Source organism: Canis lupus, chromosome 10 (genome assembly GCF_048164855.1).
Source record: "Canis lupus baileyi chromosome 10, mCanLup2.hap1, whole genome shotgun sequence".
NCBI lineage: Eukaryota > Metazoa > Chordata > Mammalia > Carnivora > Canidae > Canis > Canis lupus.
The window spans coordinates 11,744,747-11,770,479 of record NC_132847.1 but is presented as its reverse complement, the minus strand read 5'-3'; the positions used below and the strand labels follow the sequence as shown (position 1 = coordinate 11,770,479).

General features: G+C 36.9%; 1 protein-coding gene across 23 annotated transcripts in view; it reads right to left on the bottom strand.

Annotated features, from left to right (window-relative positions):
• The window catches only part of PRR16 (proline rich 16), a 532,382-nt gene that overhangs the window by 144,851 nt on the left and 361,798 nt on the right, over positions 1–25,733 (bottom strand). For 4 of the 23 annotated variants that reach the window (XM_072840688.1, XM_072840683.1, XM_072840686.1 and 1 more), the window contains one exon: positions 2,801–2,922. The exons of 16 other annotated variants lie outside the window; for them this stretch is intronic. In XM_072840688.1, the coding sequence (XP_072696789.1) occupies positions 2,801–2,860 (60 nt within the window). In that variant the 5' untranslated portion in view covers positions 2,861–2,922. The remainder of the gene's footprint in view (positions 1–2,800; positions 2,923–25,733) is intronic. 3 more of the 23 variants (XM_072840685.1, XM_072840687.1, XM_072840690.1) reach the window with 1 other exon arrangement.

The window sequence follows — 25,733 nt, the reverse complement described above, 5'->3', positions numbered from 1 at the left end:
TGCCTGTGTCTCTGCCTCTTTCAGTCTCTCTCTCTCTCTCTCTCTCTGTGTGTCTCTCATAAATAAAGAAATAAAATCTTTTAAAATAAATAAATATAATTTGTTAGGGGAGCCTGGGTGGCTCAGTTGGTTAAGCGTCTGCCTTTGGCTCAGGTCATGAGCTCGGGGTCCTGGGATTGAGCCCTCCATCAGGCTCCCTGTTCCATGGGTAGCCTGCTTCTCCCTCTCCCTCTGCTGCTCCTCCGGCTTGTGTTCTCTATGAGATAAATAATAAAATCTTTTAAAAAATAATTATTTTCATTTGTTAAAACACTGTTCATAAAATACAAAGAAGAACAAAAACAAATTCTCACAAGATACAACAAAAATACAAAGCAAAATAAAATGTTCATCAATAGGGAACTAGAGTTATATGCAATGCAGCTCTTTTAAAAACTAATGTAGAAAGGTCTGCATGTGCTGATATGGCTGACATGGAAAGGTTAAGAACTTGTACTTTTAAACAATAGCAAAAATATGGAACAGTGCATATAGAGATGAAGGTTCTTCCAAAGAAGATTCTAGGCTGGAGACTAATATATCCTTTCGCCATAATTCTAACACAGTGGCTTTTCCTCCAGCTCTTGGACAGACTCACCATTTGACTGAGCACTAGATGAAGTAATTAACTTGCTTTTAAAGTCCAAGTTATATACATATACAAATACATCATATGCATACATATATACATATATATAGAGAAATAATGCAGATATGTACATTTATCAATACTTGAATCACTCAATTCAAGGGATGCTTATATTATACAACATTGGGGGGAGTAGATATTACTGAGACTTGATTCTTGTTACTAGACAAGAATATTTATGTCCCCATTCTCGAACCTGTGGACAATGAACAGACTGTTCAATAGTTAAATTCACCTCCCAATACCCTTTGTTATGCTGAATCAGCAGAACCAGCTAAATTCCATTAGTTGAAGAACTTACGTTGAAAATCCTCTGAAAATAAATACTAACATGTTTTTAAAAAGAAGGCATGTGTGTGTACAGGAAGGTTATCTAGAAGAATAAATAATATCTGTGAGACAATAAGATTTACATTGTTCTCAGATCTTTGAATGTTAAGAAAAACATACTTTGCTGGTCTATCTTTTTGTATTTAAATTTTTTACCATATGCATATTCCATTAAAAAATCATAATACACATTCTTAGAGAAACAAAGCTTCTCTACCAATAGGACAAAAGTCCTCTAAGATTTAGAAGGGGCATCTGACGTCAAGAGTATTGCTTGCCATCTATTTGATTCAGGCCTGGGTTTATGGTGACTGCACTTCCATAAATAATTATAAATCAAATGTACAACCCTGTGGATAAAAAGACAAAATCAATTCAGTCATTTAATGTCGCTGACATTGCTGTTCTCTCTCCAGCTCCTCTGCACAGCTGGACAAGTTAGACTTCTCATAGTTAGGTGCTTCTCATAGTTGCCTAATTGCTCAGACAACTGCTAATTTAACATCACTTTATCCTTGATGTCACAGCCAGATTGACCTTTCTGAAGTGGAGATTCCTTGGCTTGCACCTCTTCAGGGACCTCTCTCCACTGTCTCAATAAAACCTAAACTCCTAAACAAGACTGTCAATCATCCCCTAACAAATTCCCTTTTCTTCCTCAACAAAAGAATACCTAACTACAAGAATGTTAGCAGGGCACATGGCCACCCTCTGCCAAAAGTCTACATTTCCTAGGCTCTTGTGTAATGAGTAGATGTGATATACAACTTCGGCCTAGCCAATGGAAGATAATGTGTACAACTTCTGGGAAACCTCCTCAAGGGAGGAGATTTTGATCTCCTCTCTGCTCCCTGGAATGCTGATGTGATAGCTGCAACAGCCATCTTGGATCACAGATGCACTGGACTACCTACTTTATATGAGAGAAAAGTAGATTTCCAATTCATTTAAATTCTTGCTATTTTGAGAATTAGTCCCTCAGAGTTAATCCTAATTTGAATGAATACAAAACACATTATGTGATCTGGTCAATCTATTCTTTTCACTCATCTTTTACTACTCCTACAGTTGCCTCTATACAGCAGCTACAACTAACTGGCAGTTCTCAGACCACGCCATGCTATTTCTTACTTTTATGTGTTAGTTGAAGATGGCTCATCTGTCTGAAATATTCTGCTCCTACCTCTATTCAAGCTCTACTCCTTTGCATGGAAAATTGGGCAATGGACTCATTAGAAGACAAAAATAGTATTTTTATCCTGCCCTACCCCATGTTGTTTGACACACGGTAGTTGCTGCAGAAAAGTTCAGAAAACCTTTAGAGCTGAAGAAAATCTTCTTAACCTTCTCCTACCCTCATTGGCCCAGGAAAGGAAAAACAGAGAAAAAGGATTTAGAATACAAGGCAGGGAAAAAGTAAACCTCACAGATAAATAACTTCTGAGAGAGAAAGAGAATATACTGCACCAACTTAAAAAGAATATTGTCCTATGCAATAAAAAATAAGAAAGAGCTCCCACATATTTGACATTTTATTGCCCTATTTAAAATTCCAGTAAAAGGGACAGAAGAATAAAGCCCCAGAAAGCAGGACAAAATGACTGAAATGGAAAATAAGAAAGAAAAAATACAAATATTAGCATGATCAATCTGAAACACTCTATAATCCACTTCTAGGAAGGTGAAGTTCAGCAAGAGAGAAGAAAGGAATGAGGAGCATTATCAGAAACATTATACCTGAGCACATCTCAAAAAAGTAAATGATGTTCAGGATGTACTTACTGGAATATGCATGTATTCATTCTTTAGCTCATGTAATCCAGTCCTAATTACTGACCACATGCTTCAGCCACTGGAGAGCAAAAGATGAATAAGGTAATGTTTCTGCTCTCCATGACCTTATTCTATTAAAAAAAACAGGGCACATAAAATGGTAATTATAATACAATGACAGTAAGAACAAAAATAAAAGTTTGTAAGAGCTCTGCAGGAGTATAGGAGAGATACCTCGCCCATCTAAAACTCAGTTTGGAGTTTTACAATATAACACTTACATGCTACACTTATGGGTTGATACTATAGTTTCTAACTTCTGATTTTTTTAAAAGATTTTATTTATTTATTCATGAGAGACACAGAGAGAGGCAGAGACATAGGCAGAGGGAGAAGCAGGTTCCCTACAGGGAGCCCATTTTGGGACTTGATCCTGGACCCCAGGATCACTCTGGGAGCTGAAGGCAGATGCTCAACCACTGAGCCACCCAGGTGCCCCAAACTTTTGATTTTCTTTTAAATAATTCCCATAAAATGCATTTTGGCATTCAATTTAATGCTAAAAAACCTTTATAATCTATGTACTCCAAAAGCCACTGGGAAAAACCAAATAACCGCATTCCTTTTTTATTTTTATTGCAGTATAAGACATATAGAGACAAGAATAAATCCTAAGAACAGCTCCATGAGTTTTTTTCCAAGGTGAACTTACCCATGTGACCCATACAGAGACCAAGAATCTAATACTGCCAGCAACCTGGGAGATGCCTCATGGCCCCTTTCAGGCACTTTCCTTTCCCAAGTAAAACCATCTTCATGATTCCTAATAGCATGGATTAGATAGGTTAGTTCTATCCTTGAACTTAATAAAAATGAAATCATATCTCATATGCACTCTGTGTCTTCCTTCTTTGGCTGAATATTAAGTGATAAAATATGTTTACACTGTTGGATATGTAGTTTTATTTTAAATAATATTTTTAAAGAACATTTTTAGACTGATGAATTGTGAAAATGGTACAAGGAGTTGCCACATAACCTCACACTCAGTTTTCCATATTATTAGAATCTCATATTCATATGGTACATCTGTCAAAATTAATGAACCAATATCGATACATAATTGTTAACTAAAGCTTACAGTGCACTGAAATTGCTTTAGTTGTCCCTTAATGTTCTTTTTTCTGCCCAGGGCCCCATCTAAGATGCATTAGATATAGTCATCATGTCTCCTTAGGTTCTCTTGGTTGCCCATTTCTCAGGTTTCCCTGGTTTTTCAAGATCTTAACAGTTTTTAGGATTATTGGTCAGGCATTTTGTGAAAGGGCAATCAACTGGAATTTGCCTGATGTTTTTCTCATGGTTAAATGGAGGGAATATATTTTTGGGAAGAACACCACAGAGGTAAAGGGCCATTCTTATCACATCACATTGAGGTATATGTATGTGTATGATGTCATCTTTGATGTTGAGCTAAATCACTTGGCTTCAGGTAGTACTTGTCAAGTTTCTCCACTGTAAAGTCACCATCCCTCTTGTTTTTCTTCATCCTTTCCTACCATACTCTTTGGAAGCACGTAATATAGACTAGAAAACAACAAGATTATATGATTCCAAAGTACAAGTCTTAACTACTAGAACATAGAAACTTACATGACAGTGACATTTACAATGGATCCAATTTATTATATCCACACAGAGTATCAGCCCAGAAAAACTATTGTAGTTTTTTTTCATGAAATCATTTTAAATGACTGTCAAATAACTTGATTTTTCTATTAATGTGGCATCTATGGAAATAGTCTTAGACTGATTCTAAATAAGCCAAGTGAAAAACTAGAAAGTATTGAATAAAAATCATTTGAAAATCTGGGTTAGCTAAATTTTGCATGATTTTATTCACTTGTCTCTTTGCATGTATAAGCTTAGTTACAGAGTTTCTAAGGAAGATTTCCAAAAATAAACACCATCTAGTATTAAGAGTTGATATTGCAAATATACAAAAATGCTGAGGGGATCTACTCATAGAAGATTAAAATAGATTACATAATTTATTAAGAAGTACCTCATTAAGAATACCATCAACAAATAAGTTACCACCATCATTTTTATCTCATAAATCTAATGAGAAATATGCCTAATGTCTTAACTATTTCCTTAGTTTAATATATAAAGTATATTATTAATCTAATATCGTAAAAAGTAACACAGCATATTTTCCATATATGATATTGTAAATCATATAATCTTCAGTTTTATAACGACATTGAGTAACCTAAACTATCTGCCAAATGGCCATAGGCTAGAATTATATCTCTTCACATTATTCTTAAATCAAGTTTCCATCCTTTTTGAGTGAAGTTTCAACATAAGGTACTGGATAACTCATAGTCAGTAGTAATAGAAATGACAATGATCTTCAAAACAGATTCTATATCTTCATCTATCCCTGAGGGAAAATGACCTTGATCTTCACATTAACTGTGAATCACATGGGCTGCCCTGACTCATACTCTGCAAATAGGAATGATCAATGTAAATTAGCAAGAAATACATTGCAAACTTCCCAGAAAAACCCATACTACTGAAATTCCATTATTAAAACTAATACACTGAACTTCAAAAGAGTGGGAGAGAACTATATTGAGATAGAGCTACACTGTTCCCCAGATAGTTTATTTTTTACATGACTCAAAATAGATCTTTTAATCCATCTCAGGGGTGTGCTGAAGCCAGCTTATTAATGGCTTATAAGAGCCATTTGTTGAATTTTCTGGAATTTGTGAACCTATTGTTGAAGTCATTATTAGAAATTAAATTATATAAACTAACAGTATAATCATATTAAAAACAAAGGTAATGAATATTCAAACCTCATCACTTCCTAACACCTTACTATTATACATGTTCTTGAGCTCATTTACATATGCTGTGTATGCAAGAAATTCTACATATAGTTGCTACTGTGCATCATTTTCAATTCCACACTCAGTGACATCAGGCTGGTAGCTTGAAATAAACCATGAGGGGCAGTATTTACACCATAAAAATAAGAAAATGTTACAAACCAGGGCTCTACTACCTCATCTCAGAGAACTGGTTGTTAAACATTTACCAGCACACCACTGACCAATCCATGTCTAACCCTCCCTCTTGCCAATTCTATCCCCCACTCCAAAAGCAATCTTAGTATCAATTCTCTTTAAAGACACTCATTTTGGGGGAACTTCCAGCTGTGTATATAATACTGGTTCACTTAAAGATAATAAAGATTTAAATTCTTTTGAAATAGAATTTCAATAGAAAAACAGAAAAGTGATGTGATTTCAAGCAAGCAACCGTCTTGAGGGAGAAAGTTCCTATGTGGGTTTAACAAATTCTGAAACTTATATGTGACTTTAAAGTTTTGAATGTAAGAGAAGGTAGGAAAGCCCATTGGTGAAAGACAGAAATGGGTTTCATCTTGATTTCACCATTTACACTAGGAACATAATATCTCTAAGACTTGAGTCTTAATAATAATAAAAAGTAATACCAATGTTGTCAAACTTTTGATGAGTAAAATGAGATAACAGATGTGAAGTTACCACAGACATTCCATAAACATCGGCTGTTTTGTGGTATACACTTAGGTTCAGCAATGGACCACCATTGGGACCAAAGAAGCTTGAATTCATAAATGCTCAATGAATGCTATGCAGATGAGCTATTTACCCTCTTGCATCTATACACTGAATATTAGCATAGTAAAGCTCAGAGAAGACCAGCATATAAGGAACCTGAATAAGTAGTCAGCAGTGTTCATAAAATTTCTCAAATTTTACCCAATCTTCTCATTTTGGTGACTTCTAAGCCATTCCTCTCCAAAATGCTGTATCTAATAATATAATAAGTCCCCTCATTTCTACCTCTGTAGGACAGCTAAATATGCATTTACTGCTGTTTCATTCTCTGGTAGCCCCTAAATCAGGATCTTAATACTTCTCCCCCACAAATAAAACTATATAACCTGGTAATTTACTCCTATTACCTGTAAATACATTTTTTTTGGTAAAGTATTTTAGGAAATAATGTTAAAATAAAGTATGACATCCAGATAATCTTATAAAGGCCTATTCTAGACTGTACAGAATTCAGAAGGATTATATAAGTTTTTAAAGAAGGTTCAGAGGTCATCTAAAAGCAATTATGGGTTTTAAAAAATGCAATTATGAGACTGGAATTATTAAAGAAATAAGTTGAAGGGTTGATATTATAATAGATTTCAATAAGTTAAGACTTAGCAGTAAAAGGGATTGGTCAAATGCAATCTATGAGGCCACAGACCAAAAAAAAAAAAAAAAAAAAGGCTTACATTTTGGTGTAAGTGTTTAATCATACCAAAGTATAATTATACAAGAAAAATTTCTTGGCAGACATTGACATTTGTCACCCAAATATTTCAGCTTCTAAAAATTTCTTTTTGAGGGAAATCTCTTTAAAAATTAAGAAGATTTTCATATATCTGGAATACTAATTGTCATCTACTTGAAAGCCAGAGAGAAGAGTAGAAGACCTTACAATGTTCTTTTCTTTCTACAAATCCATGGTTAAAGCCAAGACACATACCAGGCAATGAGTGAACGAGTGGCAAAATAAAAAATGCAGCCGCTATTTCCTTCTGAAATTTCTTATCCTATGCCTTTTATGTCATAGTTCTATTCTAATTTTTCATTCTAAATTTATCCTGAAGTTCCTGTGAATTATTAATAATTTACTTTATTTCACAAAGCATTTCATACAAGTTTTATTATTGTTACTGTCATTCTATTCAGTGTCAGACACTGAACATCTCCTACAATGCAGTCTCAGGAATCTACAATCAAGTCCTCCACCTAGAAGAGCCACTGCCTGTTCTTACCACAATATTCTATCCATGTGCCCCCTATCCCTGTAAACAAAAGAAAAGAAAACAAAATGTAAGGCCTGCTTCTGATATCTACAGTTGTGGTGTCATGGTTCTCTTGGTCTTTCCATGTTTTTTTTTTTTTTCTTTCCATTGTTAATTCCCTTTTCTCTTCCCTACATTTTAATAAACCTTCTCAATTCCCGTCTGTAATATCGCTAGACGTGCATTAATTGCAGTTTTGTTCCTCTGCTAATCCCAAATCAGGATCTCAGTAGCTTCTCAGACACTGGCCAGTGTCATACCCACTCTGTCCCTTTGTGGTCAATCTAACATATCATTGCCACGTTTCTCTTCCAAAAGCGTATCACCAATTAACTCTGAAATGTTCCATTCTCCTTACTGACTGCTAAGAAGAATCCATGCATTTCATCCTCTGTGTATCATCCCAGCATAGTTTCTGATTCTTCTACTACCTTCACTCTAAGCTTCCAGCAGATGGCTGAGCTTTCCTGACTTAGGGCTTTGCTAATTATGCTCCCATTATCTAGAATGTCCTCCTCTCACTAGCTTAAAATTCTACACATTCCCCAAGGCTATGCATTCATTCTTTGATTCATTTACCAGAGAGGGACACGTTGATGAATAAGATGGTCATTTCTTCTGTCCTAATAAAGTGCCGGTATGGAAGCAACAACAGAAAATAAACAAATCATCTTGTAAATAACCAGCTGCAATTATGATAGGTGCTATGATGGAAGAGTTAGTAGTAACATCTTTAAATAATGTGACGGAATTTTTTTTTTTTTTACCACTTTCTTTATCTATACCACACGATCTCAAAGGGATCCTGCTCATTTTTCCTCCTGTCGCTAAACCCCACGTCATTTTTCCATTTCAATAATACCTCAGTAAGATTTCTTGAATTTGTATCATGCTGGTCTGTATAATATTTATTTGCAATTTCAACTTATCTTCCTATTTGGGGGAATGTAACTCCTGGAGACCTTATGCACTCAAATGACCAGTTTAAATCAATCACGGTCCCTGCAATGGAGGGACCACTAAGCTGTTTCCACGGACAAAAAAAAAAAAAAAAAAAAAAATCCTGTCTTAAGAAAGATAACCACAAGATTACATGGTATGTTTTATTCTTCTTCTGGCCATTGATATTCAAGATGTAATGCCTGGAAGTACTGCAGATAATTAGTCATCAGAGTGAGAATAATACCAAAACCAAGGATGACACAACGAAGCAATAAAAGAGCCTCAGCTCTTGATGGAATTCTTGGGCCACTTATTTCACCAATCCTGTGGTACCCACAGACATAACTAACCCTAAACCCCTTATTAAGTTGACTTGAGAATGTTCCTGTCTGTTTGAGCCAGTTATTTGCAGCAAGTCTGACATATTACGTTATAAGATCACAAACACTCTGAGGATGGGAGCATATGTATTTCTCTCTCCATTATTTCCATGTTATCTGTCATGATTTTTGCTCATATTAGTTGATCAAAAATAGTAGATGGGACAATTAAAGTTGCATTTCAACAGAAATATCTTTCATTTATATTTTCTCTGTCTCCCTCTGTCTTCTTCTTCCCTTCCTCTTTCACACTGTGTGTGTGTGTGTTTCCAGGTTTTTAAACATCACACAGCAGTTACAGGCTTAATTTTCTGAGCTCAATTAGAATGTGCTTCCTGTGATGCTGTAACACACAGGTTTATACTTCTGATGATATAAAAGGACAGAGGCAAGAATTCCATTTCATTCTCTTTCTCTTAGTAAAAAACGGTTTCACATCTTGTCTACATAGTGAGGCCATAAACACAGCCAAGTAATCTACAATTTTAAAGAGAACAGAAAAGGTACAGCTGTCAGAAAAGTTGAAAATATTGAATATGCTCCAGAGATGACAAGACATACAAATATTGGCAAGGCACATAGTCAGACAAGAGCCCTAGGAATATATATTTTATTTCAGTCTATAGCTGGCTTTAGATGAAGAAGTTGTTGAGATGAATCTTTTAACTGTAAATGAGAATCAGGTAAGAAGGCTTTCTGTCAAAGGTCTCATTTCAAGGTATTTAAATTCCCATATGGCTTATGAACTAACAATACAAACCAACTGCAGTACATAAACCAGCAATGTTATTTTCCTGTTTGGAATACCCTCCGTGACAATGTTCTATCTGAGAAAACAAGGACCATCCATTACTCAAAGCAAGGGACTGGGATGCCTTTCCAAACGCCAGGTCAAATGAAGAATATGATGATGTATCATAAAAAATGAGGTAGGCTTGGCTCACAGCTCAAAACTTTATGAAACATTTTGACCCGAGAGGCAACATTTGATGAAAATATAAATATGATTCCATTTTCTGTTGACTTAGGTGTAAATTCAATGGCTTGCTGTCAGACACACTGGGAAGCCCTGTTCGCCCTCCCTGTTGCCATTAACCTGTGCCATCTATCTGCCCTAAACATCTTTAACTCCCATCAGACGCTTTTTATTAAGAACATGAACAAAATTAAACATTATTATTTTGATTTTTTAAGGATTGTATTAATTTACTTGAGAGAGAGAGCGAGCACAAGCAGGAAGAACCACAGGCAGAGGGAGAGGGAAAAGGAGGCTCCCCACTAAGCTGGACCCCAGGATCATGACCTGAGCAGAAGACAAATGCTTAACTGGCAGAGCTACCCAGATGCCTCCAAATTAAACATTATTTGTTATGATTCCAGTGCTTGACATTTTCCAAGCTCTTTGCACTTAGCACATTTAGGCATTTCCTTTTTGCCTTCTTCTCTTGGCAGCCCTACAACATACATCAGAGCTTTTCGGAGGACCAATGTTATACATGTTGGCATCAAATAAAAATAATAGCCAGCATTTATTGAATGCTCACTATATGCCTGGACTTATGTGAAGCACTTTAAGTACATTATTGCCATGGATGCTCATTCAGAGGGAGTTATCATTCCTACTTCCCAGAATTGGAAACTAGAGATTAGAGAAATTAAGTGATTGGCTCAAGTACTCGCATGGCTAATAAGAGAATGTACTGATCTTGGACCTGGCTCTCTTGAGTTTTCCCAAAGCCTCAGCTAAATGCTTTCATCCCATGGCTACTTCCCCACTGCCCACTTCATCCAGGTTTACTGAAAGCAGACCTAGAGAAGAGATCCACCTACTGAGCTCACAGTGAGTGTCCACTGGTCCCCATGACATTTTCAGGACATGTCATACAATATTCACCAGGTTCCTGATATGAATATTTAAAATAAATTTTTAACAATTTTAAGGTAAAAAGAAAGGATAAATCACAATAGGTATACTTCACAATTTGCTAAAGACTTATATCGTTTTGACCAAAACAAAGAGTAATTTTTTAAAGATTTTTTAAATTTATTTATTCATGAAAGACAGAGAGAGGCAGAGACACAAGCAGAGAGCAGAGGGAGAAGCAGGCTCCCTGCAGGGAGCCTGATGTGGAACTCGATCTCAGGACCCTGGGATCACGCACTAAGCTGAAGGCAAACGCTCAACCAGAGCCACCCAGACATCCCAGAGTAATTTTTTCTTAAACCATGTTTCCATTTTCTAGCACAGTCTGAACATAGTTGCCCGAATGTAATGTGGACATAAAACGATCACAAATGGTGACATCTGACTGCCAGTACTCCCAATAGAATCACACAGAATACAGAAACCCTGAATAGGCTGGGGACTGGGCAGGGTCTCTTCAGATACCTTAAATTTACTACTAATAAACTAAAGAGGCCAAAACAGAAAGTTTCACACCCAATATATAATAACTGGACCATATCACTATATCAAATGTTTTAAGAGTATATTTAACTTTGAAATTAACTCTATAGTAATTCAAGAGGCAAGTTTTCCATTTATTCATGTTGCAGATATTTATTATGAGTGACCCACTGTAAGCTGAAAGACTCTGCTAGGCAGTGAGAAATTAAGAATGGAGAACTAGTTAAGGTCCTCAAGTATCTTGCAGAAACAGATGGTAAGACATGAGTCCACAAAGCAGTATACTATAGAGATGAAGGTGTAGTATGGCAGGAATGTGTAGAAAAGGAGAAGTTGAGTGTGCCTGGGGAGTGGGAAGAGGGGAGTGTGATAAGGAACAGATGATGCGCGCTGAGCACCAGAGGACCAGTAGCCAGTTGCTTGACGTACTTGTCAGAAACTTGCATTCTGTACAGAGAGATGGATGTTCAAAGACAGATACATGACAGAGCTCAGCGTGCCTGTGAAATAGCAACAGTTCAGTGTGGGCACAGCATAGAGATGCTGAGGGGAGGAAATGAACCTAGATAGAAGGATAATTAAGGGTTCATAGGTAACCCAAAGGAGCTTACACTTTTTCTATAGATTGATGATTTTCAAGCTGCTGATCTGCCCTGTAGACATGATGAGGTATCTTAGGTCACCCAGCAAGCCATGACAGTAAGGACCTTTCCGAGATCACTGCTCTCTTGCATTCTTGTCCCACACATTAAATGTCACATTGAAATGGCTCCATACAGTTCAGCTAGTACACAAATATCATTTGAAAGAGGAGCCTAAGAGACGCCTGGGTGGCTCAGTGGTTGAGAGTCTGCCTTCGGCCCAGGACGTGATCCTGGAGTCCCAGGATTGAGTCCCACATCGGGCTCCCCACAGGGAGCCTGCTTCTCCCTTTGCCTATGTCTCTGCCTCTCTCTCTGTGTCTCTCATGAATAAATAAATAAAAATCTAAAAAAAAATCATAAAATAAATAAAAATTTTTAAAAAATCTAAAAAAAAAAGAAGAGTCTGCCCAGTAAACACAGGTTTGAAAACTACTGCTATGGGAAATAAGCAGACATTGAGCTATTTTTAAATTTAAATTCAACTAGCCAAGATATAGAACATCATTATTTCAGATGTAGAGTTCAGTAATTCACCAGTTGCGTATAATACCCAGTGCTCATCACAGCATGTACCCTCCTTAATGTCTGTCACCCAGTTACCCAGTCCCTCCATCCATCTCCCTTCCAGCAACTCTCAGCTTGTTTCCTAGAGTTAAGAGTCTCTCATGGTTTTTCTCCCGCTTTCATTTCTTCCCATTCAGTTTTCCCTCCCTTCTCCTTTACTCCTCTGGGCTATTTCTTATATTCCACATGCGACTGAAACCATATGATAAGTGTCTTTCTCTGATTGACTTATTTTGCTCAGCATAATACCCACCAGTTCCATCCACATCAATGTAAATGGTAAGATTTCATCCTTTTTTGATGGTTGAGTATTATTCCATTGAACTTTTAACAGGAAAATGACAGGTTCAGATTTGCAGGTAAAAATACCCAAAGTTTCATGTGGTGGCAGACAGGGCTGAAGCTGACAAGGAAGGAAGCTGTCCCCACCACCCAGAAAAAGAAATGGTGACACTGTGAAGGAACTAAGGAACAAAGGAAGAGATAAATCATGGAGAACTTTGGAAGTAGAACAGGCAGGACTTGGTGGTTGATGAGATGTGAAGGGTAACGAAGAAAGGAAGGTTTAGGAGGGCACCAACATTTCTGGTTAGAGTGTACAGATGGACAGCACACATACATAACATACATACATACATAACATACAGCATACATAACAAGGGAAGACAATGTGCCGTGGTTGGGACAGGAAGGGGAGAACCACATGGGTTCAGGATTTACATAGTGAATTTGAGGCTCTGGGGACATCCAAATAAATGTAATCAACAGGCAAAAGGATGTCATCCTTACAGATTCAGGTTAATGTTAGGCTTAGTGTAATGTAGGAGAGTGAAGCTACCTATGGATGATTTGTCCCCAGAATGTTTTTTAGTGACAACAGTGACATTTTCTTGTAATTGTTGTTTTCATTTGAAGGAATGAAGGTCAACTAGAACAGAAGAAAGCCTGAGCTGTCCCTACTTGGGAAGGCAAATGGATGGCCATCTAGAGGCATGAAGAGTGTTCTATTTCTACTCTAGAGCACGGAGAGTGTGCTTCTGGGCAGAAACGCTGCCTGAGGCCCATTCCAGACTTCAGGCAGACAGTGTGAAACTGTGACAATATCCCTGGAAGCAGGGTTCTCCTTTATCATGAAAGGTTGGATAACTTAGTTAAAGACAAGGAAGAGGAAAAACATTTGCTTCCCTGTCCTATGCATTTTTTTAAGCAACATCATACTCTTGTGCTGTTGCTGCTTATTCAACTGCATTATAATTATTGGTTTGGTCTTTCTCAGCCATTAATCTGTTAGCTTTGCCAGACGAGGTATTGTGATTTTTAATAGTGACTCTCCATCTATTATACATTACCTGGCACATAGTTCTCAATAAATGTTTGCTGGATGAATATATCAAGAAGGAGATTTATTATTATTATTATTATTATTATTACTATTTTGCATATGGAGAAGACGCCATAATCTGCTCAGCCTGAGTATAATTTTAAACTGGGTGAGGATTTCATTTAACTCCTTGCCCTCACTGTTTGTCTTGTTTGCTTGTTTGTTGCTATGCTCCTGCTCTTTTTCCACCTCCACCCCTACTTACTCTGCTCCTCTAGCCTTAAAATGGTCTCTTTTGAAAAATTTTAGGCAACAGGATCCTTCTCTCACTCTCTGCCTCCAGGCTCTGCAGGAAGACAGCCAAATCACTGATGGGCAAGTCACAGACTGCCAATTCACAGAATGGCAAAGCAAAAGCTGCCTAAACCATAAACTAGCTCCACCCCCAGGATTAAAGCAGACTTGTGGTTCTGTGGGTGACCCAGTTGGACATAGGAGCACAGAAGAGCTGGGGTTTACTCTGTTTTGTCTTTTTTTTTTTTTTTTTTTCTTTGAGAGTAGTAAGGTCATTTGATGTGCTCTCTTTCTACCTTTAAATAAAGATGAGAGTTAGCCAAAAGTTACCCTGTGAAGAAAAGAGCAGGAAAATACATTTTCTACCTCTGGCCCCTACTTAATGCTCCATTCATAGGCACATGCAACCATTCTAAACATAATCCTAGCTCTCTATCTGTGTATGAATGGTTACTGTATAAATAAGACACAAGCTTTCCTAAGGATATGCTGCCTTCAGAATTGTGATGGACTGCAATGGCTGTGAATTACAAGGGCTTGGCACAGCATGAAAATGACTATCATCATGAAGCTTGTATGAGTGCCTGTCTCATGTTTTCTTTCCATATGGCATCAAGTACGTTACTGTCATTAATGTAAAAATCCTTGTAGTTTTTATGTCACAAATTTTAATTCAGTGACATTTGACTTAAAATGGCAATGAGACTCTTTTCAGGTGAAGAAGGAGGAGAATCAGAAAACTGATCATCATTTTGGGGCTTTGAATTTTGATGCTATACAAAGCACCTCCATAGAATTTTTTACTAAACTCAGTCAAACTAGAGAACAGAATATAATCTACACTAATACACCAGGCAAGGAAGCAAAATGTTCTTCGCTTTATTTTTTTATTGGTGTTCAATTTACTAACATACAGAATAACACCCAGTGCCCGTCACCCATTCACTCCCACCCCCCGCCCTCCTCCCCTTCTACCACCCCTAGTTCGTTTCCCAGAGTTAGCAGTCTTTACGTTCTGTCTCCCTTTCTGATATTTCCCACACATTTCTTCTCCCTTCCCTTATTTTCCCTTTCACTATTATTTATATTCCCCAAATGAATGGATAAAGAAGATGTGGTTTATGTATACAATGGAATATTACTCAGCTATTAGAAATGACAAATACCCACCATTTGCTTCAACGTGGATGGAACTGGAGGGTATTATGCTGAGTGAAGTAAGTCAGTCGGAGAAGGACAAGGTAGAAATATTTCTAAGATAATTATTCAGAGGTTAGGTATGTTGAAGTGTGTGTGTGAGAATGTGCATGTGTTGCTATGTGTATATACATGTGTGTGGTGTGTGCGTGTGTGCGTGTGTGTGTGTGTGTGAAGGAAGAGACAGGGCGGAGTAGTAGCTGACAGCTAGTCTGTGGAGCCACATTGCAGATGACCTGGTTATAAATCCCAGCTTCACTACATCCTACCTCCATAATGTTGAGAAGGAGCTCAGTTTCTCAGAGAGCCTGGCCTTTAAATTGGATTAGAATATAATTTCATGGACTGTTAGGACTAAATGAACAAATAAATGGGAAGTCTTGAAACAGTGCCTGATTCACAGGGTTATCATCTCATTGATTACCAATACCAAAATTCTTCTAGCTTCTATGTGTCGTAAATTATCTTTAAAAACACTGGGTCAAATACATTGTTTAGAGAGCTTCTGGACATACTTATGCTTAAAAATACTGTAATTACTAATAACTACATGAATGACGTTGGTGAAATAAGCCATCTATGATGTCATTTCTCTATTCTAAAAAAGATAGCTACAATGCTTGCCAACACTGGAGGAAGAGATCAACAAGAATTAATGAATCCGACTAAAGTTTCTAATGAGGAGGATGATATAATAATATTACAATACCTTAATATTTCTTTGCCTTTATGTGTTACTTTGCATGCATTTCAAAGCAAACCAACAACAAAACCGCTAAATCAGGGTTCCTTTTAAGAGAAATCTTTTTTTAAAGTGTGTGGGAGAGAGTGAGCTGAAAGCAGCAAAAAATAGGAAAACATAAAGGCAGAGGAAGTAGATTCATCTAATAAGAAAAAAAAATCAAGAAAAAGCAACACTCAAATGGTAAATTATTTGCCTTCCAATCTATTTCTTTTCATGCTCAGCAGAAAAGGAGTATTCCAGGTTTATTATGCGTGTGCATATAAAATTAGGGCTCTTAATATGCCCCAGAATCATGAACTTTAAAATACCAGCTCTTTAGTGATGTAGAAAGAGGAGGCTGTGTCTATTTTGAGTCCTGCGAATTCCCTCTGAAGTTTTAGGTTTTAAATAAATCTTCACTATCAGCTTATTCTATGGTCATTTGCTTCTTTATAATAAGAGTCACGACCAAACATTAAAAATCTGCTCATCTGTGGGTGACTCATGAACACTTAGAGAGAACATATATAACTAAGGGATATGGAAGACTTCTGTGTCCTACAATATACTGGACTAGATAGACCAGAAAACCTGAGACTTCTCTAGAATACATAGTTAGACTTGCTCAAAAAGAAAGGGACCATCCAGGTGGAAGGAAAAGACATGGAAGCCAGAGAGCTAGGACAGAAACAACCTGTGGTGAAGAAGAAGGTGGCTGATTAATCAAGAGGTTTGGGGTTTGACTCTCAACACGGACCATAATAGGGTAGCAACACCACATCAGAACACAGCCCTAGAAGAGCCACGCCCTCTGTGAAGGTGGAGCCAAGGAAACAAGTAAAAATATCAACTTAATGTAGAACTTAAGGACATTGTTCTGTACTGTGGGGTCAAGGAAAACAAAGTGCAAGTTGTTTTCCTTTGTTTCATTTTTTTGGTTTCTTTGGGTAACTTAAAAAAATTTTACCCAGATTTGGGATTCAAACATACAGAATCTGCCCACTGTGGCAATCCCAAGCCAGGAATACACTTATAAAAGTGTATCTAGCAATGAACTAGGAATAGCACAGAAACATCTGAAAGAAGTGGAGGCAAGTCTGATCTTAGGATATTTTCAAGATTTAGATAACTTTATCATAAAAAGAACTGACAGGGGGTACCTGGGTGGCTCAGTGGTTACACGTCTGCCTTCGTTTCAGGGTGTGATCCCAGGGTTCTGGGAGCAAGTCCCACATTGGTCTCCCCATGAGGAGGCTGCTTCTTCCTCCGCCTGTGTCTCTGCCTCTCTTTCTCTGTGTCTTTCATGAAAAAATAAATAAAATCTTTAAAAAATAAATAAATAAATGAAAAATAAAAAGAAATGATAAAATGTGTAAGGAAACAGGCCACTATGACAGAGTGTCGGCACAGGGAGCAAACAACAGGAATAGCAATCCAAGAGCTTAGAAGAGACCAGCTGTGAAATAACTATGTTTAAAGTGACTAAAGACATCAATTTAAAAAATTAACATCAAAAAAGACACTGTGCATAAATATAACTAAACATATAAGCAAGCTAAACATCAAAGTAGACAGAGCTGAAGGGGAAAATAGTGAACCAGAAAACAGATAAGAAAGTAGAGTAGAGTAATATGAAAATTGAGAAAATATTAATGAGTGGGTAGGGGACATAGATGATACAGTATGAAGGAACAACACTTTTTAAAAATTTATTTATTTATTTACAGAGAGCACACGCATGCACATGAGTGGGAGGAGGGTCAGAGGGAGAGAGAACCTGCAGCCGACTCTGAGATGAGCGTGGAGCCCGACATGGGACTCAATCTCAAAACTGTGAGATCAGGACCTTAGCCAAAACCAGGAGTTGGACACTTAACTGAATGACACAGGCACCTCAAGAAGGAACAGCATTTAACAGGAGTTCTAAGATGGAGAGGGAGGGAGGGGGAAGGTATGAGAGAATGAAAAAAAAAAAAAGGAAAATGGGAATACATTAGTATTTAAAGGAAGAATGACAGAGAATTTTCCAGAATTGACAAAAAACATGAATCCTTGCATGAGGGAAAAAATTAGATGTGTGATTAAAAAAGAAAAATTCACATCTAAGGGCTGTCATAATGGAATGACCAATGACCAAGGAATAGAGACACTCTTGAAAACAACCAAAATGAAAAGACAGATGAACTGCTAAATAATAGTAGTCATGCCAACAGCTGAATTCAGACCAGTTGATGCTACAGGAGACACCAGAAGATCATGGATTGGTATTATTAAAAGGCTGAGTGGAAGTAACTGTTTGCTCTGGATCCTCTGCCCAGTAAATCTAAAATGTAGGATCAAATACATATTCTTCAAAGCAAGAACAAAGAGAGGCTTCTACTAGCTGCTTTTTATCTAAAAAACCAAAGGATGACTTTAGGAATATGGAAACTGAGCCAGTATTGAATGTGAAATAATGAGCAAAGAAATGGGGAAACATCAGTAAATCTAAGTAAAAATTTGTCAGCATAAAACAACTGCTTTAAGGCATATAAGCCAAGAGGAGTCTGAAATATTGGGTAGTAAGGTAGTGAGTAAAACTAAAACATTCTAAGATCCCTTTACCAGGCAAGTGGCATATAGGAATACTGTGCATGTAATGTTAAATTTGCATTTTAGAAATACACACTTGGAGAAATCAAGCAGGCATGTTAAAAATTGAATGTGGTCTGTAAAAAAGCGGGAAAAAAATGTGTGCATTTCAAACAATTTAAAAGAATTCAACAATGAAATGAGAGATTCCCACCTTTAAGATGCTTGTTTTTGGATGGCAAAGAAATAGATACAATTTCCTGCAACAAAATAAGAGACAAAAATCTGCTTTATCCTACAGAAATCTAATATCTCTGTCCTACATTTCGTATCTTTTCCCCTTTCCAGCTTTAGTGGGCGGAAAAGAGTTTCAATAAACTTATATTTTTCCTAGACTTTAAAAAAGCACAGTGCTGGGCACTGCCAAAAACACACAACAGAAACAGAATCTATTATTCAACATGTGAGCAGAGAGTTCTAACAAGTGTCTGCAAAGTTGCCAAGACATGTGCTTTACATTAAGTCCACCCCACTCAGACTCACTTATATCACTTATATCTAAAAAACAACTATCTTCAAAACAAAGTAAGTGTAACCAGAAAAATGTTTACATAGCTCCCATGCATACTGCTTTCTGAAAAAGATACCCAGCTTTATGTCTTTGCTGTCAGCACGTCAGTTTCTGAATACAAAAACCATAAAGTGAAAACAGGAGGGCCACAGATACAAAACAAAGCATCCAGGCTTGACGTTCAGCCTTCCAGGGAACAATCCATCTTCACATGTATGGCACATAAATTTACAAGATAACAGAACAATTGAAGAAATGGTTAGAGGATCCACGTTGCTGTTAAAAGAAGAAAAACACCCCGCAGAAGAAGGACAACAGAAAGAGAATACAATCAAGGAATGTAATTGCAACTAATAGGTCAAGAGATAGTGTTTAAAACAAAACAGGAAAACATACTGAGGGTTCTTTTATTTCTTTAAGAAAGTGACTAAAGAGGGAGAGAATGGATTTGTGAGGTTTCGACAAATCCGTCTCTGATGGTAAATTGTTGAGTACATGAGAAATAGCCTGAGATCTGAGGCTTTTAAGCATCTGGGAATGTGCCATTCGGGATTTTCCTTGGGGAAGAATAACTTGGAGGTATGTCAGAGCCCAGTTCCACCTTTTGTGAGCAGAGTATCACTCTTTTGTTTTGATGCATGGAGTGCCAGCACAATAGCTAAATAATCTATAACACTTCCCTAATTTTTTTCAAAAGCTTGAAGCCCAGGAATGAAAAATGATGCACTTAGGAAAATTATCTTTGGGTATAGTTTGTGTGGGATCATACTTTTCTCCATCTGCCCATGTAAGATGCCTGATAATGCACAGCAAAGACTATTATAATGCATCAGTACCAAGTCATATTCTTGATCCTTCCTGCTTGCAGTTCCAACTTATTACAAAATATTAAGAGCATCTTTTAAGACAATAGTCATGAAATTGCTTAAGAACCTAGTGACCATATTTACCATGGCTCTACCAAATTCATCCATCAGCACTTATTAAATATCTATTATTTCAAATAATGAGTACAAAGTATTAGGATCATCTATGGATCATACATGACTACTATTCAGGGCAACTGAGTACAAGACCCAATTAAATCCCTATATGCCTCTGTTGCTTAATCTGCAAAATAGGGGAAATGAAAAACAAATGCCCTGCATATCTCGCAAAGTAGCAATGAATAAAAATCAATTGACAGAACTTAATACACCTGGACCACTGACTGAAGAAGTATATTAATAACCTATCCAGGGTAAAGATAGAGAGTTTCTTCTATACTTTGCAGAGATTCCTCTCTACGTGAATCTAATTCCATGGTGCAACTTCCATTTAATAAATGTTTTTACTTAAGAGACAAGCTTTATTTTTATTTTTTTATTTATTTATTTTTTTTAAGAGACAAGCTTTAAATGAAGTACAGAAACCTAATTTATTTCCAAAGTCGGATACACAGTTTGTCATGTCAAAGGGAAATTACGTATGACCGAATTCTAAAGAAATAAAACTTCCTATTTTATTGTCAACTTATTTTGATGCAAAATGTAAACAATGACTTTTTTATTCTACAAATTATGGTGAAAGGGCAGAAATATGTGAAAATTACAATGTTATCAACTTTTGAACTTGATTTTCAGCTGCTTTATCTTAACACTAAACTATGGACCAAAATACTCAGTTTCTGGGCTATGATTAGGTTTATCTCTCTTTTTAATTAAACAACTTTACTGAGGAATAATTTGCATATGATAAAACTCACCCATTAAGTGTACAATTCTTTCCTACTAAATGATTTTTAGTAAATTTACAAATTTGTGTAACCTTCAACACAATCTAACTTTAGGATATGCATTACCCCTTAGAAAGACCTCTCATGCTTATATGTGACCCCTATTACAACCTCTAGTTCCAGGCCACCAATTATCTACTTTTCAACTCAATAGATTTATTTTTTATGGGTATTTTATATAAATGTAATCATACATTGTTTGGTCTTTTTTTTTTTTTTTAAAGGTTTTATTTATTTACTTATTTATTTGACACAGAGAGAGAAAGAGCACAAGCCAGGGGAGTGGCAGGCAGAGGGAGATGGAGAAGCAGGTTCCATGCAGAGCAGGGGGCCTGATGCAGACTCAATCCCAGGACTCTGCGCCGAAGGCAGATGCTTAACCAACTGAGCCACCCAGGCACCCACCATTTGGTCTTTTATATCTGGCTTCCTTTACTTAACACAATGTTTCTGAGATTCTTGATGTAGCATGTATCAGGATTTGGTTACTTTTTATTACTGAATAATGTTCTCTTGCATGGTTATGTGGTATTTCATTCATCCAATCATCAGTTGATGGACATTTGGACTGTTCCCATTTTTTGGCTATTATGAATAATGCTGCTATGGATATCATAATCCAGTTTCACAGGTACATACTGAATTATTTCCCTGATACACACACACACACACACACACACACACAAACACACACACGCACACACGGGTATATACATCTGTAGCATTTACTAGGCCTTGGGGAAATTGGTATTGAGATATACAAATCATGAATTTTGGCTTTTCAAATGCTAGGAAGCACTGCCCAATATGTGTTCATTATCTAACTCTCACTGTAAGCTTATAAAACAGACATTGTCATGGCACCTGAGTAGCTCAGTGGTTGAATGTCTGCCTTCAGGCCTGGGTCGTGATCCCGGGGTCCTGGGATTGAGTCCTGCATCAGGCTCCTCGTGGGGGAGCCTGCTTCTCCCTCTGCCTAGGTCTCTGCCTCTCTGTGTCTCTCATGAATAAATAAAATCTTTAAAAATAATTAATTAATTAATTAATTAATTAAATGAATGAATGAATGAATGAATGAAACATTGTTGGGGTACCTGAATGGCTCAGTTGGTTAAGTGTTTGACTCTTGGTTTTAGGTCAGGTCATGATCTCGGGGTCCTGGGGTCAAGCCCAGTGACAGACTCCCTGTCTGTCAGACTTTCATGGAATCTGCTTCTCCTTCTCTTTCTCTACTCCTCCCTCTACCACTCATGCTCCCTCTCTAAAATAAGTAAATATTTTTTAAAAATTAAAAAAGGGAGACATTGTCATTATCTCCATTCTACAGTAAAGAAAACCAAAGAAGCTAATGACTTGTCTAACCTATAATTAGTTATGATGGTTTACAATCCAAGAAATCCAGCTCCAGAATCTGTACTGTCAACCACTTTACAATTCTCAATTCTCTTCACCTCACAACTTTAGAAGAATCACAAAGCATTTGAAATAATTCAGACTGAGAAAGACAAATACCATAGGATTCCACTCATAGGTGGAATCTAAAACAAACAAATGAACAAGCCAATAAAAAGCAGAATCAGACATATAAATACACAGAAAAAACTGATGGTTGCCAGAGCAGAGGAGGTTTGGGAGCTGTACATAATGGGGGAAGGGGAATGGGACATACGCACTTCCAGTTATGGAATGAATAAGTCAGGAAATAAAAAGCCCAGCATAAGAAATGCAATTGATGATATCCTGATAGTTCTGTAAGGGCACAGATGGTAACTATGCTTACAGTGAACCCAGCATTGTGCATAACCTCGTCAAATCACTAAGTTGTACACCTGAAACTAATGTAACATTGTGTGTCAACTCAAGAAAGAAAGAAAGAAAGAAAGAAAGAAAGAAAGAAAGAAAGAAAGAAAGAGAGAGGGAGGGAGGGAGGGAGGGAAGGAGGGAGGGAGGGAGGAAGGAAAGGGAAGGAAAGGGAAGGAAAGGGAAGGAAGGAAGGAAGGAAGGAAGGAAGGAAGGAAGGAAGGAAGGAAGGAAGGTAGGTTGGTTCTCTGGACTCAGAGACAAAGCAGCAGAATTGAATTTCCACCACGAACATTCTTCCCGCTAACACATCATTTTGAGTAGGACACTAGACATACCACAGAAGAAAGAGAATGAAAAATAGGTAGAAAAGCAAGGACATAGCTTCCTCAGCTTAATTCACTTATTTATAACAGTGCCAGGAATGGGCCAGGAATAATTCTCAATCCTTTAAAAACAGTAACTCATTTAATCTCCATCACTTCCTATGAGAGAGTATCTTTTATCTCCAATTTCAGATCAGAGAGCTGAGGCCCAGAGAGGCTGAGTAATTTGACCAGCATCACACAACTAGTCAGTGTAGCCCGGACAACAGAGATCCAGGGTGCAGTTCACACCATTATGCTTTACTACCTATTTTACTGGAAGACAAAAATGTCCGACTAGACTGAGACATGTTTCCAGAAAAGACAAGTAGAAGCCTAATCAGTTTTGTTCTGCACAAAGACTAATTGCTTTTAATCATACTATTTGATTTACTTTAAGCTATACGAAAAAGCTTCTTTCAAAGACGAGGGAAATAAGGAAGGTCTAAATTATACCCTACTTTCAGTTTCATTTTAAATTCCATGATCCATTTTATATAAATGCAATACTGGAAAAGTCAAGCTTCTCAAGATCATAGATGAGATTCTTCACAAGTCAGAAAGGATTCCAAACCTGACCATAAGAACATTCTCTCTTACCAATCACTTTTTCACTATCCATGAATTGAGAGGGCAGTGTTTTTTCCCTCTGAGGAAAAACATTCCCAATTCTGAAAAATCTTGCACAATTTATGTCCTTCTTGGAAGATCATGGTGTATATAAACACTTTAACTTTTTAATTATGTAAGCACTTAGTACATACTCCTAAAGATTTAAAAGCTCCAAAAAAATGAAATGTAGCCCTCCATGAACATTTTAAAGGCTCTGAAAAGTCCTGATGTATAAGAACCTGATTAAATTTGCTTAATGTAGCATTTCTCAAAATGTTAAAATAATAATAAAATAAAAGCCTGATTTTCCCCCATGGAATATCTGTAACCTATTATTAGAAAACTTGCTCTAAAAAAAAAAAAAGAAAAAAAGAAAAAAGAAAAAAGCATTGCTCTGGAAGGCTAACCAATCTATAACAGATTAATGCAATTATTTCTTATTCTTCTAATGAAAACAATCTAATGCAATCTTTGGAGCCTGCATCATGTGGAAAGATGACAGTTAATAATATATGATAACACAAGTAACTGTAAAGATGAGAATAAATAGAGTAATATTTGCTAACATTATTAGGGGTTTATCATGCTCTGGACATTAAGTGTTTCATATGGATTACCTCATTTAAAACCCTAAAAGGCAAGCATGTATTTATTGATTCTTGTTTCACAAAAGAAGAAACTGAGTAATGTCCCCGGGGCACACACTTAGAAAGAGGTAAAGCTGGGCTTCAAAGGCATCCATTTTAAATCCAGAATTCATATTCTTATTATTAAACTGAACCACCTTCCACCATGTTGTAGGCAATCCTAGCACTTTATATAAATACAGAATCCCTCTTAAGAGGTATCAACTAGGGAGTAGGTAATTATTTCATAGAATACCAAGGAAAATCTAAGAACGGTGATAGGATTTTTATTTATTTATTTATTTATTTATTTATTTATTTATTTATTTATTTATATTTATTCGTGAGAGACAGAGAGAGAGAGAAAGAGAGAGGCAGAGAGAGAGAGGCAGAGACACAGGCAGAGGGAGAAGCAGGTTCCATGCAGGGAGCTACCCAGGCTGCCCTCACCATAATTTATATCAACTCTTGATACATTTATTACAATAAAACCTTTCCATTTGTGTATGTCTCTTTTGCACATTACTAAGGAGTCCGATGATTGGAACATTTTTCTTCTTCCCTATCCTAAAATAACTGCAGCACCAGCACATTTTCAAATGGTGCTATATTCTGTAAATCCCTGGGAAAAAATGTATCTGCAGTCAAAGCACTATTTCGTATTACCTTGATTTTTTTCTTTGTAAGGAATTTCATGCATTAATCCCTAATTCCAAAATGCAAAATGTGTTGTGCTTGTGAATGAACAGCATGCATTTTTTTATTGTTTTCTCCTTACTGAATACATTTAAAAGGGCTAACATCAAGTTTCTGCAAATCAAATTCTATTTTGACATAGAGACTTCTAAGGAGTAAAAAGGAAGTCATGCAAAATGCACTTGATTTAAGGACTGCAAGAAGTTACTAAAATATGGAGAGCCAACTTCTAAAAAAATGTACACTTTTCATGATTTGTTCCCAGAAGATGATATCAAAGCCATGAGTGAGGCATTTCTTCAGCTCTCTGAAGCTTCTTTATTTCTTGGTGACCCCTTGACAGCCTCTGAAAATGGATAAAAGGACAAACTGATCTGCAGAAAGGATCTTTTTCTTTCTCTCCATACATACTTATTGGGCCATTACTTTTCTAGATGTGGAGGATTCAGTAGTGAAAGGAACAGGTTCAGGCCCTTAAGGAACTCACATTCGGCAGGGAGGAGACAGTCGACAAGAAAACAAAC